At 37.4% G+C, this 18,687-nt stretch overlaps 1 protein-coding gene across 2 annotated transcripts in view; it reads left to right on the top strand.

Moving 5' to 3' along the window:
* Nucleotides 1-18,687, top strand: part of GUCY1A2 (guanylate cyclase 1 soluble subunit alpha 2) — a 141,058-nt gene that overhangs the window by 116,206 nt on the left and 6,165 nt on the right. Inside the window, exons 7-8 of one of the 2 annotated variants that reach the window (XM_069014616.1) lie at nucleotides 11,497-11,651; nucleotides 12,354-12,785. In XM_069014616.1, the coding sequence (XP_068870717.1) occupies nucleotides 11,497-11,651; nucleotides 12,354-12,390 (192 nt within the window). In that variant the 3' untranslated portion in view covers nucleotides 12,391-12,785. Of the gene's footprint in view, nucleotides 1-11,496; nucleotides 11,652-12,353; nucleotides 12,786-18,687 lie in introns of those variants that run through there. The other variant, XM_069014608.1, reaches the window with a different exon arrangement.

Below are 18,687 nucleotides of genomic sequence, written 5' to 3' on the forward strand. Positions count from 1 at the left end.
TTGTGTATTTTTAATTCAGAGTATATTTCTAGATACATTCAGTTTGCATGATCTGTTGACTTGCACTGTGCGGTTTACTGCAGATCATTAACAAACACAGCAAATAAAAATAAGTTATGCTGAATTTTATTTATTGCACACAAGTATGAGTGAGATTTTATCTACTTCATTTATCCACAAATTTCAACTCAAGTTAAACACAAATAAAAATTATCAAATCGTCGAGATTTAATCTTCACACTCATTTTCCTCTCAGAGACACACTGACAAAGAACAAAGCACCAGAAAATAAAAGGATTCTTTCCATGAAATCACATCTTGCATGCTTTTGGGAGGAAAGAAGTAAAGGATGGGACTAAGAGCTAAAGGACTTGTCAGCAAACGTTGCACCAAGAGAGATTCTTCACCCACTTCTTGGTTGAAGAATTTGACTGGAAAAGTTTCAAATAAAGCATAATCTGACAGGAGCAACAGCAGGAAAGAAGCAAGCAATAAAAATGCTGGATAAGTGAAATCCAGGGCTGGGCATCTGTGCCCCTCAGCAGCCAAATGCACCCAGTTAGTGTCATTAAAGGTTGGCTGGGCAGCAGTGACAAACAAGGAAGTTACAGATATGCCATACTGTCGTCTTCTACTGCCTCCCAAACTAGATTAGTGTTTCATTTTCAAAAGAACATGCAAGGATAATTGAGATTTAGTCTTTGACTTTCTTTTTTTGTCTTTTTTTGCTCACACAAATAATAGCATAAGCACACTTTAGCTTTTGGCTATATGTTTGTGAATTATAGAAATATAAATTAGTTGATAAAAGCTGGTGATGATGGGCAGAGATAATCTTGACTAAGCATATCAACATTTGAATTTTTGCAATTGCAAAATGCATAACCTACATAAAAGGATTTCTTATAATAAATGCATTAAGATTGTTATTTTTTACAGAATTTACAAGCCCAAAACAGCCGTACATGTTGCCGTTCTTTGTCAGCGTGTCTCTGAGAGAGGGATGAGTGTAAGACACAGTGGGGGAGATCACTGAATGAAATGAAGGAAAGTCATTAGACTTAACATTGAAATCTTTTCTTCCCTTAGTGATTCACCTTCATCTGGGAACAATTTGTCTCTGTTTGGATTTTGTCATATCCTTGACATCATCAAGCCTTCATTTGCTAATTTTTTGAAAATAAGATCAGAATCTTTCTAGTCATTAAAACACCAGAACATTCAAATTTATCCTGAATCATCTTCTTAAAATTGTAGTGCAGTTACCAGTTTTCTCTGAAGCAATTTAAACAAACGATGAAATAGTATCTCATTTGTATTCATGGTACATCTGATGTTCAGTAACAACCATAGTGCTTGTAGATTTCCACCTTAATTCTAGGAATACAAAATGCTACATTTTGTATGAGTTACTGAGTGATTTTTCATTCATTCATTAGCCATTTTATTTACAAATTTCCTTTTTTTAACCTAGATTTTCAGTGAAGGCAACAGAGCTGTACAGAATACTCTCTGAGTTCTGATCCTAGCTTTTGTTATGATTTGTTTTGTGGTGTCAAGAAAGTTTGATTGACTTGCTGAAGTGCTGTCTATACAGGAATCAGGAGACTCACTAAATGCTTAGATAATTTGCTAAAATCCTCAGTTCAGTGCAAACCGGCTGCCTTTCTTTTTGTGCTAATTCCCTTTGTTGTATGAAGTAGTGATTCTCAACTGTGTGAATTTGCTTGTCTGAAAGACTGTAGAAAAATAATTTTATTTGAATGTGTATTTTGAACTCACTGAGGAGGAAATTCACTTTCCCTGCAAAGATTTGCAGCTTTGTGATGGTGAAGTACAAAGGCCGATAAAGGAGTGTTAATAAACCCCTTCCCAATTACAGCCAAGGTGAACGTCTTTCAGTCTCTTTGTTTATAGGATCCATGCAGTCACAGAACCTCATTTCCCTTTGTATGCAATCACCACTGCCAGCTGTGGAGACTTGCTCCAGGCATAAGAGTTGTGTAAGTTCTGCAAAAATAATTGTCGTCATCTTACATTGTCTTGTGTTCAGTCTATAGAAATTGCAGTTCTTAAGAACAAACTGGTGAACAAGCAAAAGAACACAGCAGCATTATCATTTTCGAGCAAGGATTTAAGGATTATCTAATATAGTGAGCTGTTCAAACAGTGGAACATATAAGGTATAAAGTATCTGTATGTCCCAGCTGTCGCATGGCAACTTTCTTCTCTTTACAAACTAATTTATTACACAAGCTTTATTTGAGCATGAGAAAAAGTTGTCATGCTACACATTTAGTATTCAGCTCTCTATGATGGTAGCAGTGCCCTTAGTTTCTTCACAAGGAAGTAAACTATTTTTTAGCTATTATAGCCTTCAATTCTAAGCATTCTTTATACACAGCTTGGGGTTTTCTTAGCCTTTTATCTTTCATGTGGTCATTCCCTGATTTACTGTTTCAAAAAAGGCCATATATTGACTTGTTTCGGGTATTTGTGTGTATCACAGACTCACAGAATCACATAGAATCATTTATGTTAGAAGAGACCTCCTGAATTGTTGAGTCCAACCAACCTTTGACTGATCACCACCTTGTAAACTAGACCATAGCAATAAGTGCCACATTCAATCATTTGTTGAACAATTTAATTGGCTGTATTGTTTGTTAGACTGAGAAGTGCTGAAAGAATTAATCTCTCTGCTTTTCCCAACTTAAGGACAGGTATATTTTCAAAACCTGACTCACTGATTTTTTTGTCGTGTCTATACTGTCCATATGGAGCAGGGAGTTTAATAATTTTTTGATTTTGATTATATCTGCCTTGGTGCTGATTGAAAGAAGCTGGGGGATCCAGTAGAAACCCCACACTTAAAATGTGTCTCCTCTTCATGCAAATAAGTATTAAAATACCTTTCAGTGGTGGAGGTTTAAATGACATTGGCAACAATTTAGGTTTTATTAATAGTGTGGAAGCCTTTGGGAAGGCTCTGATACATCATTATTGTAGAGGCTAGATAAGGTTGCTTCTAGTAGTAAAACTGTGAGATTGTTAGAGATCAGTGGTTCTATTTAAAAGCTGCTGTGCAGCAGATCCTTGTTTATTGGTTCCAAGCTCTTCCCAAAGCAGATCACTCTGACTTTCATCTCTGAAAACATGTACTGTGGTCAGAAGATGAAGCATGACTCTGCCATTGAAAGGTCGTTTCATTTTGCAGTTTCAGAGATTGCAGGCTAGATTCAAAGACCATTATATTAAAACATCTGAAGAAATTTCTGCAGTTCTACAAATAGAATGATCTTCTGATCCTATCCATCAACACCAGAATTTTTTGATGATTTAGGCACGAGAGTGTAGCTTATTTTAAGGAAAGGAAAAAGTGTTTCAACTTTGCCAGGCTGAGAGTTGGATTCATCTCACCTTTTTTTCGCTGTCTGTTTATGAGGTGTCCAGGTTAAACTTACCATTAAATGCCCTTTCTGTTCCACCAGGAGAGTTAGACAGCTTCAGGAGTGACTGATTCAGCCTGTCCTGTGTGCCAGTTTTGGAACGTGAAGAATTGCAGCCCGGAGGTTGTTTACCTCATGTGTTAAGCAGGAGTCTAGAAATCTAACCTAAATGAGCTGGCTAACTTCTAGGTGGTTGAAATTAGGTGAAATTTAATGACTAAATTAGCAAAAGTATCAAATGTTGTTTCTTAAGGTTAAAACACTTAGGTCAAACTTTTTTCTTTTTTTTTTTTTTTGCATACAGTTTTTTTGTTCGCTTAAATATTTTGAGCATGTATCATTTATCCTTGTTAAAGTATCACCCAATCCATTCAGTATATGTCATATGATGGCACTGTGAGACAAAGATGTCCTCCTACACCAGGGATCAAAGAGAACTTTCTGATGAATTTTTTTCTTTTTTGGGTGTCAGTGGAGAGGAGGCTGGGAAAAATCCTCCACTGCTATGTGGGCTTGTGTGACTGATTAGCTCTTTTTTAAGTGCCTGAACACACAGGTTCACATAGTAATTAAATTCCTACTGTGGAAATTACTATTTAAAGAAAACAATAAAAGATGTTTTTGATTAAATGCCCCATCAGCAATGAAATGCAATGTTTTATTGGTGAGAGAGAAGCAGCTCATGAGGAAGCACATTAACTTTAATGTTTCTTCTTTGCAATCTTAGAGGAAGGATATAGGTTTTATTTTTCTGTTTAGCAACTCTAAAAATTCTGGTTTACATCATTTAACACCCACCTCTCCACCCACAAGCCCCTCCAGTAAATAATTTCAGGTCAGAAGTTTCCTTACAGATGACCCAAATCCTCTTCTAACCTAGACACTGAGCAGTGCCATAGTGAATTCACATGATGCCATTTGGCTTAAAAAAACTTTCCACAATGTGAACTTTCTTTTGATGCTAGAACTAGTGAGCTCCCACAACTAGTCTGAGTCTTTGTTTTTGTTTTTACTTCATCTAATTCTACCTCATACTGATGATGGAGACTCACAGGTAGGTAATTTTTCAGCACAGGTTATGAAATACAGAGTTGTAAAATAAAGGAAGCTGCAAGGAACCTCTGAAGGTTAACTAATCCAACCGCTATTCAAAGCAGGCCTTGCTTAGATCATAGTGGAAGAACTTCAAGGGAAAAATAAAAATAATTTCACCCTTCAAGTCTGGGGCTTCTTTATGTAGAAATGCTTCATAGCTCCTTTTTCCACATTCAGTAGAAATCACTGTATGCCAAGACCATAGCCCAGGGATGTACATATGTAATGTGCATGACGTTGGTTATAATTTAATTGCATCTCTTCAGCACAAACCATGTGATTGCTTTACCCAATAACTATTTAAAATGGATTTATTGATCCCAAGGCATTCACTCTTTATTAGTTTATTACTGTTTTTTCATTGTCCTTGTATAATTTGCTGTGTATTTTTCTTCAGATGGGTTGAATAATTCAATGAGTAAGAAGTCTAGGAAATTCTGATTAGAAAAACGTTAAGTGTTTATTTCTCCAAATGTTGTTCAAACAGGGGGAAGTATATCCAGCAGTTTTGTTCTATAGAACACCTTGTGAAATTCAAGTGATCTAAATTTTCCTCTGAGCAGGTCTGTTCCTTGGCAACAATTCTGTAGTGAGCTGTACTGTCATATGTCCCTTTCCAGAAAGGCACTGTGATATTTATAAATCTATCTAAGAATACAGATAACCCACACACTAAAGCATATGTCAGGACATAGCTGTCAGTCCTATCAACTTGCAGTTCTTTGAAGGAGCGGAAAGGCACATTGACTCACCAGTGTGTGGCCCTGATTTTAGACCTCTGAGCTCTGGAGGGTCTATTTTGCATTAAGACATTTTACAAGTAAATGTCCCTGTGTAAGGCACATGTTGAGATTTAAGAGATAGAACTTTTGTAGAAGGTACTAGAAAATATTAGAGCAGAAAACATCTTACAGAATTTGGCAGATTCTGTTTGAAAGGACTTGTCTGTGTGTCATGGACTAATAGCTGAGACATAGTGAGAGGTGACTTTTTCGTTTCTGAAGGACACTGCAAGGAGAGAAGGGAGAAGGTCCATACTGAAACACAGAGTATCACTAAGTATGTTAGGGCAGAAAGTGAGGAGTGCTTTTGTCTGAGAAATGTTACTGTACAGATACCAACGTGCATTACTGAAGCTGATATCAAAAGTACTGATCCAGCAGAATGCTTCCTCTTCTATTTAAATGCTTCTCTGGCTTGGGACATCCGTGTGCCTGGAGCTATTTTCATACAGCTACTGCCTTGTACCAGCCCTGAGCTCTGCTACCAGCTCTGCACAAAGTCTTGGGCAGCTGTCAGTCAGTCACATTATTGATGCTTGAAAAGCTCCAAGTTGGCTGAGTGGGGGATCACTTCTGGCTGTGGTTGCCTTCCAAACTGTGTCACCTACTTCCCAGCCTGCCCTCTCTCCTTCATCTGTGTCTGTGTAAGGCAGACAGTTCCGTGAAAATGAATTTTGTGTCCTGGATGCAGTTAACCTGTGAGGCAATCTGAGACTTCTCTCTGGCATGGGAGTGTGTTTTTCAGAGTGCGAGAACTGTTTATTAAGGTCCTTCTTTCTGTGTGTGTGGTGGGAAGAAAGAATGTGTGCAGAAATGTTAATCGTAGCTCATATTTGAGGAGGAACTGTGAACATCAAACACCTTTTCTCTACAAAAAGAATTTCTTTTGGCTCAGGAAATCCCTGAACTAAAAATTGCTAGTTGCAGAGAAAGAACTTTGGAAATGAGCATGTATTGTTGCTTATCAGGAGACAGGTTACATGGTTACCTTTGGTTTGAGTTGGAAACTCTGGTTTTAGCATCAACTACTCTTTACTGGAAGACAAAAAGAAAGGTACCCACAGACTCTTCCTTTTCCTGCCTTTCTCTGCCTTTCAGTTCATTTCAGTAATTCCTTTATTAATTAGACCACAGAAAAATGGTTCAAGCTGTAATGATTGCTGAAAGGAAAATTAACTGGGTTTTTAACTATTCCTCAAGCTTCTTATGCACATGGTGCTGTGCAAAAATATTTGCAGTCCTTTTCTTTTCAATTCAGAAATCATTCTTCACAGTCACACCCTTATGCAATTCTTCATGCTGTTGCTTATTAGTCTCTTTTCTTCTGAATAAAGGATGAGTTATGCTTTTTAAAATAGGTTTGTAAGCCCATAACCAAGACTGCAAATATTTTTGCACAGCACCATGTGCATAAGAAGCTTGAGGAATAGTTAAAAACCCAGTTAATTTTCCTTTCAGCAATCATTACAGCTTGAACCATTTTTTGTGGTCTAATTAACAAAGGAATTATTTTTAATATTTGTGATGCAATGCCTCAGTTTTGACTGAAGGGAAGTAAGGTTAATGCGGTTTTTGGCTATCAATATGCAAACATGTATTGGTAAAAAAAATATTGATTTGAGGAGGTTTTATAAAATGTTCTTGAGTAGACAAGTGCTACTTCTCAGACTGTCTTTCCACTTGCATTCTAATTTTTGCCTTGAAAATTATGTGGAGAAATGAGGAAAGAGAAAGAAGAATACATTTTTCAACAAGGTTTCAAAAGAGAAAAAGCTCAAGAGCTTTGTACATAAAGAAAATGACTGGATTTTTTTTTTTTTAATGTGAGAGTACTGATTAACAGAAAAAGCTATTAAGAAACAAATTAGCAATGATGAAATTTACTTCAGGCAAGCCACTGCATCCTTTACTGTTATTAAAATATTTTTGCCTCTTCGCCATAAAGTCAGCTATGGATGGGTTGTGAATTGTCAGTGTTGCATTTACTCTCATCTCAGTTGGAATAGGCTTTATTTTGATGGAAGAGTGCAGTTTTCAGTATGGTGCCTAAGAAGGCATTCAGGCTATTGCAAGTAATTGAAATTGCACAGCAGATAAAAAAAGAAACAAAACTAAACAAAGCAAAAACCTCAGCTCTTCTAGATATGGAAAAGGAAAATCATCCTTTGGCAATGAGGAGGTGTAAAGAAGTAACATAAGATTTAGGACATCAGAAAAATTCAGTAACAGAATGTTCAGTTTAGAAAAAGAACAAATATTTTTGTGTTGTTCATCCTTGTTCCTGTTTGTTCTTGACTTTCCTCTTGCAGTCCAGTCTGGACTATCAGTTCTCATTGATACCTCTTCTGTCACATTTCCCCGTTAGATGACCTTCAGTACTCCTTCAGACTCCTTCAGTACTCCTCATCTTTCCTTAGGAATTTTCTTTATCACTATTAAACAAAATCACTATCCTTCCTGCCACTCAGTATTAGCCATTTCTGCTCTCTGTGCCTTACCCTGTAAGAAATATCCAAATACTGCCACTTTCTCTGTACAAGTTTTGGAAGCTTCTTTTGCTTTTCACATAGCCATGTCTTTCCTCTCATACTACATTGATCAGTGCAGGCTGCTTTTCTTTTACACCTCTGACTCATCAGCTTTTCTCCACTTTACTATTACCACAACTCTTGCAAAGATCAGATTTGTTAATCTTTTCTTCTCATTTTCCATTCTGGATCTTTCCATTGTACTCAGTTCAAGTTGTCCCTCTTTATGTAAAAGATTTCTCACAGGTCTCTCACTATTTTTCCCACCTGTTCATGTTTCTTTTACCATTGTGCCTTCCAGTATCATGCTTTAGAAATGTCTTTGGCTTTTGTCAGTCTCTTCACTGTTCCTTAACTACTGGAGGAGTGGTATTTACTGGTTGTTTTTTTCATGGCTGTCTCCTCTTTGTGATAGTTTCCGAAGACCTATCTTTCCATTTGTATGCGTAATGTCTCTGAACTTTTGAGTTCGGTTACACGCTGCATTTTTATCTTTAGCCAAATAATTAGGGACATACAAAGGAGCAGTTGGTACAGATGAAGAGCATGCATTTTCTTAAATTCGCTCCATTTAAGACAGTTTATAAATGTATAATTTGTACTGCACATTTATTAAAAGGAGTAAACAGAGTTTTGATAGACAAATAATGCATCCTAGTGTTGTCACCTAATTTTCACTTTCTGTGCTATTATTAATATTTAATGGTGACTGTTCTGGGAAAGCACTGATAGGGGCTACATATACAATATAGCTTGGGAACTGTAACTATACAGGTATAACTGTTGCTATTATTTTCCTAAGTTATGTGGTCTAGGCAGATTTTCTTTTCCTGCAAAGGTAATGTGAAACATTGATGTGCCCCAGTAAGTGCCGTCTTGTTAATAATTTGATTACACGTTTTCTTCCTTTGTAAAAAAGAGCCTTAAGCTGTTAACACAAGACTTTTCAACTCAGTGAGGAAAAAGCCAAAATAATGTATTTGCAAATGAAGTAAAATCTTGAAAACACATTTTAAGTAAACATATTTCACTAAAAAGTACTATATGACCAGTGTAATGGTTATTCTCGGTATAAGAAGGCATATCAAAGAATACTTTATGGCAATAGCATCAGTGTTTGCAAGCTCTTTTCTTGTAGAGAGCTATATAATAAAGCAGAAGTGGAGTTTTATTGTAAGCCATTCTTTGCATAATTCATCTCTATGGTTGAATGAGAAAGCCTACATCAACTTTCTTCCACCCAATGAAAACTTCAGGTTTTGACACTCTATGTAATTTAACCTGTGTTTTTGAGACTATATCTACCTTTTTTATTGTAGGAGCATGTGTTTTTTAAAAAGCTCTTACAATAGTATAGAAGAACCCTCACCTGTGTCACTGAAGCACTGAGTGATAAAAAATACTGTGGCCATGTAAAAGGAAGCAATGAAAAGGAAGAAATGAAAGTAAAAAACCAACCAACAATAACTTCAACTTTCACTGCATATATTGCAAAAGCAAATTTTATTTTCTTAATACATTTTTTGTTATCATATTATCCTTCCACTCTAATATATACTCTTATCCCTTTGTTTTTAGAGGAAAACAAAGCTAATACTTTTTCTTGCAGTTTCGATCTGGCTTTCACATGTCATTGAATGTACCCTAGAAGAGGTCACAGCACACAGTTAATTTGTGATTTTTAAATAAGTACACAGAGTAGCAGTGGAACAAATAGGTTTCATTAGCTCTGTTCTTAAAATTGTGTGCAAAATGACTAATTCACCTCCCATCTCACAAGAACAAGACATTGTAAATAAGTTGTTTATTATTTACTGAATGCTGACAGGATGCTTGCTGTTGTGTGAGCAAGACTTCCTGCTCATAGTCTTTCACTAAGGGAAGGTGCTGACCTCAACTGTATGGAGAAGGGCTGTTTGCTCACTTCATGACTGCAGGAGCACTTTTTTCCACTGGTAATGGTCAGTGGAGTTTAAATGTGTGTTGTAGCAAAAGCAGGAAATATGACCAAAGTAATATAAGGATTATGAGTTTGCACAGATGTTAGTAGGCAGACCAATTTTGTTGATGCTCCCCAACCCTATGGAATAGAGTATTAGAAGGATTTCAGTGGTTGCCTTCCAAACCATAGTAAAGGTTTGAAAGTTGAATTAAGGTGACTGATACTTATTCACAGAATTAAAAAAAAAAAAAAAAGAAAAAGAAAACAAAAACCAAACAACCTACTGTGTAATTAACAGCACTGTTGTGAAAATTGAGGGTTTTAGGCTGCCTGTGAGAATGTTGTAAGTAGTATCACATTGAATAGAGAATATATTCTTATGTTATGCATGAGCTTACTGTATAGCAGATACAATTCTAAACCCATTGTCTGTGACATATAAGAGAGGAACAAAATTAAAAGAGTGCTTAACTGCATGGTAAAAGTCTTGGGCATGTGGGAAGAACCATAGTCAGTGAAATACTGTGGGGTCCCATATGTCCTTAGAACTTCATGGACACCAATCTTACTAAATGGTGGCATTTTCTTTACACAAAAAAGGAGTAACACTGATTTTTTAATTTGTATTTGAAACCATATGAATTTTGTTATGAAAAAAAATAAGGACTGATGGACAAAAGCACAGTGCAATAACTGTGAATTGAGTGAATGGACCATATTGAGTACAGTGTTAGGTAAGTCACTCCATACCCCATCAGACCCTCTTAATAGCTGTTATTTATTTCCTTCACCTCATGTTTTGCAGCACTCCAGTTGCTATGAGCAAGAGTATCCTCAGAAGATACAAATATATTCTTTTCAATTTTTTGCTGTTACAGAGTTAACAAGAGAAAAAGACTTCCCTATCTGTAAAAATTATTTTCTTGGCAAACACAATTGTCAGCTAAAATGTATGCAAAATAAATCTCTGTTTGATTATTTGCTCTGAAAGAAACTTGGATGATGACTCTGAGCTTTACAGGTCTGTGCAATTGCCATATCTCAGACAGTTACAGGGGATGATTGCTAGAATAGTCACATGAGTTTTTTTAATTTGCTGGGGATTTATTCCTCCTTATTTTGAGGAGGATGCAATTACTTTAAAAATCATTGGTGCCTCAGTCTTCAGCATTCTCACCACTGCAATATCTCTCAGTCTGACAAAGTGAGAAAGACCTTAGACCTTGAAGAGTTTAGAAGAAAAATATGAAGGAGATAAAAGTAACTTATTCATTCACTCCACTTAACTACTCTTCCTGCCAGTTTGAGAAAGATTTGGCCTTGATTTGAAGCCTGTGTTAGAATTGGTAGCAAAAATAGCCCTCTTTAGTGTATTTATTTGTGTAATTAGATGGTTGATATTGCAAGTAACTCTGGGTGATCCCGTCCTATTCTGTTCGTGATTTCTATTTTTATTGTCACAGTCTCCAGAAAATGTGCACAGAGGAATAAAATAGTTTAAGTAAAAAAACCCCCATGTTTTTGTTCTTTCTTTTAACTGCATCTGAATTAAGCTAGTGGCATAGAAGAACCTGTTTTCTTCACTCTTTCTTCTCTGGTTTATTCTTTATTTGAAAGAATTGCTTGTAATTAAGTGCTAATGACATTCCCATTGGTGGCACAAGAGAGGCAGCCTGACATGGATCCCATGTTTTTTCCAGATGAGGATAGGCATTCACTCAGGTTCAGTGCTGGCTGGCGTCGTTGGTGTGAGAATGCCACGCTACTGCCTCTTTGGGAACAACGTCACTCTTGCAAGCAAGTTCGAGTCAGGAAGTCACCCACGCCGCATCAATGTCAGTCCCACCACGTACCAGTAAGTCCTCTTAATCCTTCCCTATTGTTTTTATTTCAGCCTGTTTTCAGTTCCATCTTGTAACATGCTCTGTCCTCAACAATGAACTTCAACAGAGAGTCAGCAGGGCACCAGGACAGCTGGAAAGAGGTGTTGCTTGGGGATGTCGGTCTTTCGTTTGCAGGTTTGTGCCAGAATGTGCAAAGAAGTCAGGCAGTGGAGGCAAGGTGGCACAGAAAGGCCAGCCATTCCAGCCTAAAATAACATCTAACAGAAAAAGTGGAGGTATCTCTCAAAGTAACATAGTTTTATGCACTATTACAGCTTTTGACTAAGGATTCGGGTTCCACCTTCTAAACATGGTTCATGAAAGAAAGCACACTCCCATGGTCTTAGAAGGAAGTCTAACTTTGCCAGTAAAGCCAAGCTTACAAGGAGATTTTATGCTTTCTTGAAGACAAAATTTCTTATTTAGCACTGTAAAGACATGCTTGATTCAAGCATTCTCTTAACGTAGGGAAAAGATTGTAAATGGCAAAGCATTATCCCTAATGTTTTGAAGAAATTATGCAAATGGAAAGAAGGCTTGATTAAATCTGGTTATGAGGAACAGCTCCTGAATAAAAAAGGTGTTCCTTATTGTTCAAATTTGACAGTTTGACTATTAGAATTTCTACTGCTTGGATTACAGCTGATGCACTCACTTTTTTTTTTTTTTGGCAGGAGATCTCAATCTTCCAGTGTTCTGTATCTGAAGTAATTTTCTGAAGTAAGGTTTTGAGACTGTGTGGTAAATTTGTACACAGCTGCTCACTCAATATTCCTTTTTTTTCTTTTTTTTTCCCTATTCAGAACTGTGAATCTCATTTTTTTCCCCATAGCTATCTAAATAAATAAAAATCTTAAATGGGATTTCTTCATCCAAGTATTCAAGTGTCTGTTATGCTAAAATATGAATCAGTCAGAAATTAAAGTTAAAAGTAATTAAAGTGCTGCATAAAGTGACGTTCTTCTGAAGACCCCATTCACTTGAGATCAGATTTTGAGAATGAAGCAAGTGTAGCAAATTGAACAAGAGGTAGAATAACTGAATAGGCTTTGTATCATAAAGTGAACAGAAATAGATTCATACAGTTGTCTGGTAACATGCAAGAGAAAGACGATCTATTAATCTCCAAATCTATCCAATTCCAAATCCAATCTATTATTGTTTACAGAAAACATTTTCATTTAAATAAAAATAAATTCAATAACTATATGGGAAATTTCTGTTTGGAATTTGGTATCACTTGAAAAGAAATTGTCTTGGGGACCTTCTATATACAGCGTTCTACAGCCTTTGGCTCTTGGTCAGACACTGTGGGATAGGAAGAATCCTCTAAAACCTTGTTTGAATAGTCACCATAATTTTGTTTATCATTTGTGCTCCAGTAACAAAAAATCACACAGTAGCTGGGCCTTTGGTGTGTGGTTTGTGGTCTGGCAAAAGGTAACCAAGGCCCTACAACAGGGAGCTGGACTTTTCTTGAACAGGATCAGTTCTCATAAAGGGCTGTTCTCTGAGGTAGTCTTCAAGATATTCTGAAAGTGCATTCCATACTTTTTCAGAAGAGAGATCTTAGTGCTTCACAAATGTGGTTCAGTGGTGTGATTTCACTTGGGGCTGTGGTGTTGCTTGCTCATGTTTGTGTCCCTGAGAGAAGAAACTGGTGAGCTAGACACCTTTATGAAAATATAACTAGTGAGTATTTGTGGGACCTGTGGTGCACAGAGCTCTCTTCATGCTGGAGCCAGAGTCACTTCTGTGTACCAGTGGAGAGTGCCAGTTCTGTTGAATTTGGTTATGAGTGACATGGCAGCTCCTCTGAGACACAGATTTGTGGTCATTGTTCAACAACCTGATTTAGCTGAAGATGTGTATGCTCATTGCAAGGGGGTTGGGCTAGAAGGGCTTTAAAGGTCCCTTCCAACCCCATTAATTCTGTGGTTCTGTGACTGTATTTTCTTTTCATCACACTGCTGATAAAAGACTGTAAGTTAGTTTGAGGGCCTGTGTATGGAGCTTGTTAGAAATCTGTGGGTTTGTGCTGCCCTTTATCTGACTCCTAGTACATTGTGGCACAGAGAAGTCAACTTCTCTTTACCCATGTCTCATCTCGGCCTGGCTGCCACTGGTCCTGTTGTACCGTAGCAGGTCAAATGTGAGTCACCTTGGAGAGCATTCTTACTAAGTCCTAGGCACCAAAACGTGAGTCAGATCTTCTCACCTTGCATATCTTTCAGGTTGTATCAGAAATGGGTCTACAGTTTTTTTCACTTCCCTTTAATCCTAGAAATCCAGTACGAACAGAACGATTTTTTTCAAGATGGCCAAACTTTCACCTTATATGACCATCATGTCCGTACTTACCTTCCAGAAAGTTATCGATTTAGGTTGTTGCTTCAAAAAGGGAAGAAGGTAGAAAAGTGACTGAGGATGTAGTAATGCCGTAATATAAAATTGCAAAACAATGCACGACAAAATACAGAATTATTGGTATTTTCTATCTGTGTTATTGTACTCAGTAAACAGTCTGCTGTTATTGTGCTGAAAAAATTCAGTGCTTGATTCAGAGAACTTCCAGTGGAAGTAACAGGCTAGACACATGGTTATAAGTAAAGGAAGTAGAAAGGGCAAGAAAATATGTGTTTGAATGAGATGCAGTTATCATTCAAGATGAATGGCTAGAAGTAGTGATGATCAGGCTAGGAAAAATTTTGTATTACAGGCTTCAGAAATGATGTGAAAAGATAAAATGAATGTGCATGGGGCAACTTGAAAAGTTGATTTCAAACCATACCTTCTGACATAGTTGAAAGCTTGAAAACAAACAGGGAAGAAGTCAAGAAATGACACTGTTGAAACAATGGCCAGAAGAGACTGCAATTACAAAAATACTCAAAGGGGCAGAATTATTCAGAGTTTCTGAAAGTTATGAGATTTAACATAATATCCTGGTGGCGTCCAAATAAACAGTAGTGATTGATCTGATGCATCCATATATAACTTTTCTTAAATACAATTTGTATGACTATATATTTATTGTGTATAAATAAAGTGGTTCATCACAAACTGAAATGTATTTGTATTTGACTTTATATTTTATTAAGTGCTTCTATTTGATCATACTGTGCTGCTGTACACTCTGTTAATACTGCTGTTAATATTTTTATTATCTAAGAATCAGTGCTTTCCGAAGTAGATAATTTTGCAGTTTGTATGAAAACAACAGAATTTTCAATTAAATGAAGCTGCTGGCTTTTATCATCATGTGTTTGTGTCTGCCTTGGCCCCTGATGGAAGTTGTGATATAAGTTTTGTGCTTATAAAGCACGCAGATACTGAAAACATGTCCAGTACTTACCAGCTTTCATTTTACAGTAGAGATTATGCATCATAAAGTGTTATCAGCATTCAAATAATAATCACACTTCAGAATACCAATTATTGGTTACAGACACTTCCCTTCAAGCCTGTAATCTGCCTAAGTAAGAATCAGAGTCTAAAATTATAAGTACGAGGTGTGATATTTGTTGCTTAGTAGCAGCAGTGAGCCTGGGGCAGCTGTGCTCCAATTACACCTGCCTGGGCAGAGCTCTGCTGTGTGTGAAACAACACCTTTTACAAAGGTGGCTTTTGCACCTTTTGAATCTGAAGCCTCACTTCTGTTTGAAATATCTTGTTCTCTTGACTCAGACAGGTCTTACGACAGAAGGATCACAGAGCCCCATTTGCTTCGAGTCACTGAGCATTGTGAAATTAAATCACTGGAATAGCTCTGGTAAAACTTCCAGTGAAAATGTGGAAACTGGAGAGGAAGTTGAGCATCCCAGACTGGTCCCTATTTAAAGATATGGACAGGAAGGAATAGGAAAAGAATTGGCTCAAAGTTTATTTAATTCATCTACATTATCCTGAATTGAATAGAATTACCCTATTTTCCACAGTCAGGAAGGAAGTACAGTAAGATTTATGAGACTCTTCAGCACAGAAGAGAGATTAAATATTTTTTAATTTTTTGTTTCAGCCTTTAATAATGATTTTTATGAGGTACTAATATAATATACCCACATTTGTCTTGTTTTCCTAATAGTGTTGCAATGTAATACTTTGGGATTTCTAAGCAGTTATTAAAAGCAGATAAACATAGTAGTTCCTGTTTGTCAAGGAACTCCTATTTAAAAATTAATTCTTTTTTTTTCCCTCTTCTTTCTACCTCTGGTCTTTTGCAGCATGTATTTCCCTTGTGGATAATGTGCTTCTGGCACTCACTGTTGGGTACAGATACTTTCCATTATCACATGCTGGGTGATACATCTGTGACCTGAGCTTAGGCGAAAATGAACAGCCTCTATCCCACATCTTTATTTTGATTTAGGAGAGAGGGCAACCCAGGTGTACCTCCTTATTGAGCTGGGTGAGGTCATTGTGTGTTCACCTGCGTAAATTGCTTCTCAGCCTTTAAAATTTATTAAAACCCATGTAGGTTTTTAATAGTTCTTTCACAGAAAGTTGTATGAAAGAAGTTTTAGGTAACTAAGAAGTATTTCTATACTTCTCTCTTTACAGGGGTTTTAAATTAAACTTAGGATTTTCAATAAACTCCTTATAGATTTTTTTTTATCAATTCTTTTTCCTACAGGTTATATCTATTTATATGTATTATTTCTCCTACAGATTATAGCTATCTCTACATCTATATTTTTCTGCCTCATATGTTCAAACCAATGGCTTTCTCTCCAAGAGCCTTTTCAGATTATTTTAGATTTTATTTCTTAGCATCCTTTAAAAAACTGTTTGTTTTTATATGTTTCAATTCACTATGTATGTTCTCAAAAGATGCTGGTGGACAGGCAATTTATTTACGGACAGAATGGGAATACAGCTTATTCATGGACACAAAAAATTATTGCCAGTCTAATTTTAGAATCATAGTCAAAACACACTATCTTTTTCTTGGGTTTCTGCTCCCAGTGTCGCCTGCTTCTGTGAGGCTGCACCCCCATAGTCACTGTGATTTGGGATTGTGGTCCTTGGGCCTCTGGTGTCTGGCTGTGCTTGTGCTTTGTGACACTGGATTTTTATTCCAGGTTCACTTTTATTGAAGGTTCACTCTACACAGAATAACTGTGCTAGATCACTGTTCAGTAGTTAGCAGTGTATGTTACCCCACAGTTTCACACAGCTAATCTAAAGCTAAAACATGTCTAGGCAAAAGTCATCTGTTGGCTACACAACTGCTAAAACTACAAAAAGCTCAAGCCTGGAGAAATCGAGGCAGGTCCTGAGGCCAGCACTGTTACATCAGTGTAAAGCCTGAGGCTTTTAGTAGTAATGATGCAGACCCGTGCACTGAGCCTCTAATGTCCCAAACAGAGAGCAGAGGCACAGTATTCTTTTTGCTTAGGTGGGTGAGACAGAAAAGTATTAAAGGTCAGAGACAGACACTCACCAAGCTGAGCTACCTGTGGTATGCAATATATTCCATAAAAGATTATTACTTGTCCTTTCATAGCCTTACCACAGTTGATCTGTCTGAAGAGCACCAATACATTAACTGCCATCGTTTAAAAAGTAATAAATGCAATGTGCAATTAACGAGGTATAGATGTAGTTACGTTTTTTTTTCCAGTCTCCTGATGTTTATAGCATACATAGAAACTGAGGGAGAAATTAAATCCCACTAAAGTTCAGAACCAAGTGCACTGATTTTTAGCATTACAACAGCAAATTCATATCTTTATACAGAGTATTTTAAGAGCAGCATTCCAATATTTCTAATGAGTGTGGTAATAATTTATTATCTATATTCATATGGAAACAAATGAGCTGGTTTATGTTATCAAGTAGATCCCAGCTGGTGAGGCAAGCAACACTTGTTGCCACAGAGGAAGGGAGCAGCAGTCCAACAGGAAACAGTCTTCTCATAGCCTATTTGGAAAGCCATTAAATAAACTTTCCTAATTATATCAATTAATGGGGTGATGTGAACAAGGTTAACTAAAGGCTTTACAGTCCTTTTAGAGTGAGGGCAGAAAGAACCTTTTTCTTTTCTTTGTATCTCTCCCTGTGAAAAAGAGCATTCATGGAAAATTGACCTGGCCAATGTTCTTTTCTTGGTGTGTGCTGTGTTTAGGAATGCACTGCATAGTGTCCTTTGTTGTAGAGCATTGTATTTCTCTTAGAAGTTTAGTTCGAATTTTGGTCTCTACAGACCAATTTTTCTAAATCAAAGTTCACATTGAAGTTTAGTTCTGAGTGGGTGCTTTTGTGCTCTTGATTCAGCAATCCAGTAAGAAGTACAGAAGTCTGACATCTCTGAGAGATGAAGAGACAAAGAGTGGGCATGGAGGGAGTAAGAATCATCATGGGAAACATGCACTCATTATAGAGGGCTTTGCAACAAATAATTCTGTAAGAGCAAGTCTCTGTTAGTTCAAACTGGAGAGATGAGCAATCACCATTTCTTAGTTCAAATTTGAGGGCTGGGCCATATGAACCACATGAAGTTTAATAAGGGCAAATGCCAGATTCTGCACCTGGGACTGGACAACCCTGCTTGTGTATATAGACTGAGGAACAAGAGGCTGGAGAGAAGCACTGTGGAAAGGCACCTGGGGGTCCTGGTCAGTGGCAAGTTGGACATGAGTCAGCAGTGCCCTGGCAGCCAGGAGGGCCAACCCTGTCCTGGGGGCACCAGGCACAGCATCACCAGCCAGGCAAGGAAGGGGATTGTCCCACTCTGCTCTGCACTGGGGCAGCCTCACCTCGAGTGCTGGGGGCAGATTTGGGTGCCATGATGTAAGAAAGACATTAAACTATTGGAGGGTGTCCAAAGGAGGGTGAAGAGACGGTCTGGAGGGGAAGCTGTATGAGAAGTGGCTGAGGTCACTTAGTTTGTTCAGCCTGGAGGAGACTGAGGGGAGACCTCACTGCAGTCTTTATCTTTCTCATGAGGAGAAGAGGAGGGGCAGACACTGATCTCTACAGTCTTGTGACCTATGACAGGAGTCAAGA

Source organism: Aphelocoma coerulescens, chromosome 1 (assembly GCF_041296385.1).
Source record: "Aphelocoma coerulescens isolate FSJ_1873_10779 chromosome 1, UR_Acoe_1.0, whole genome shotgun sequence".
Taxonomy (NCBI): Eukaryota; Metazoa; Chordata; class Aves; order Passeriformes; family Corvidae; genus Aphelocoma; species Aphelocoma coerulescens.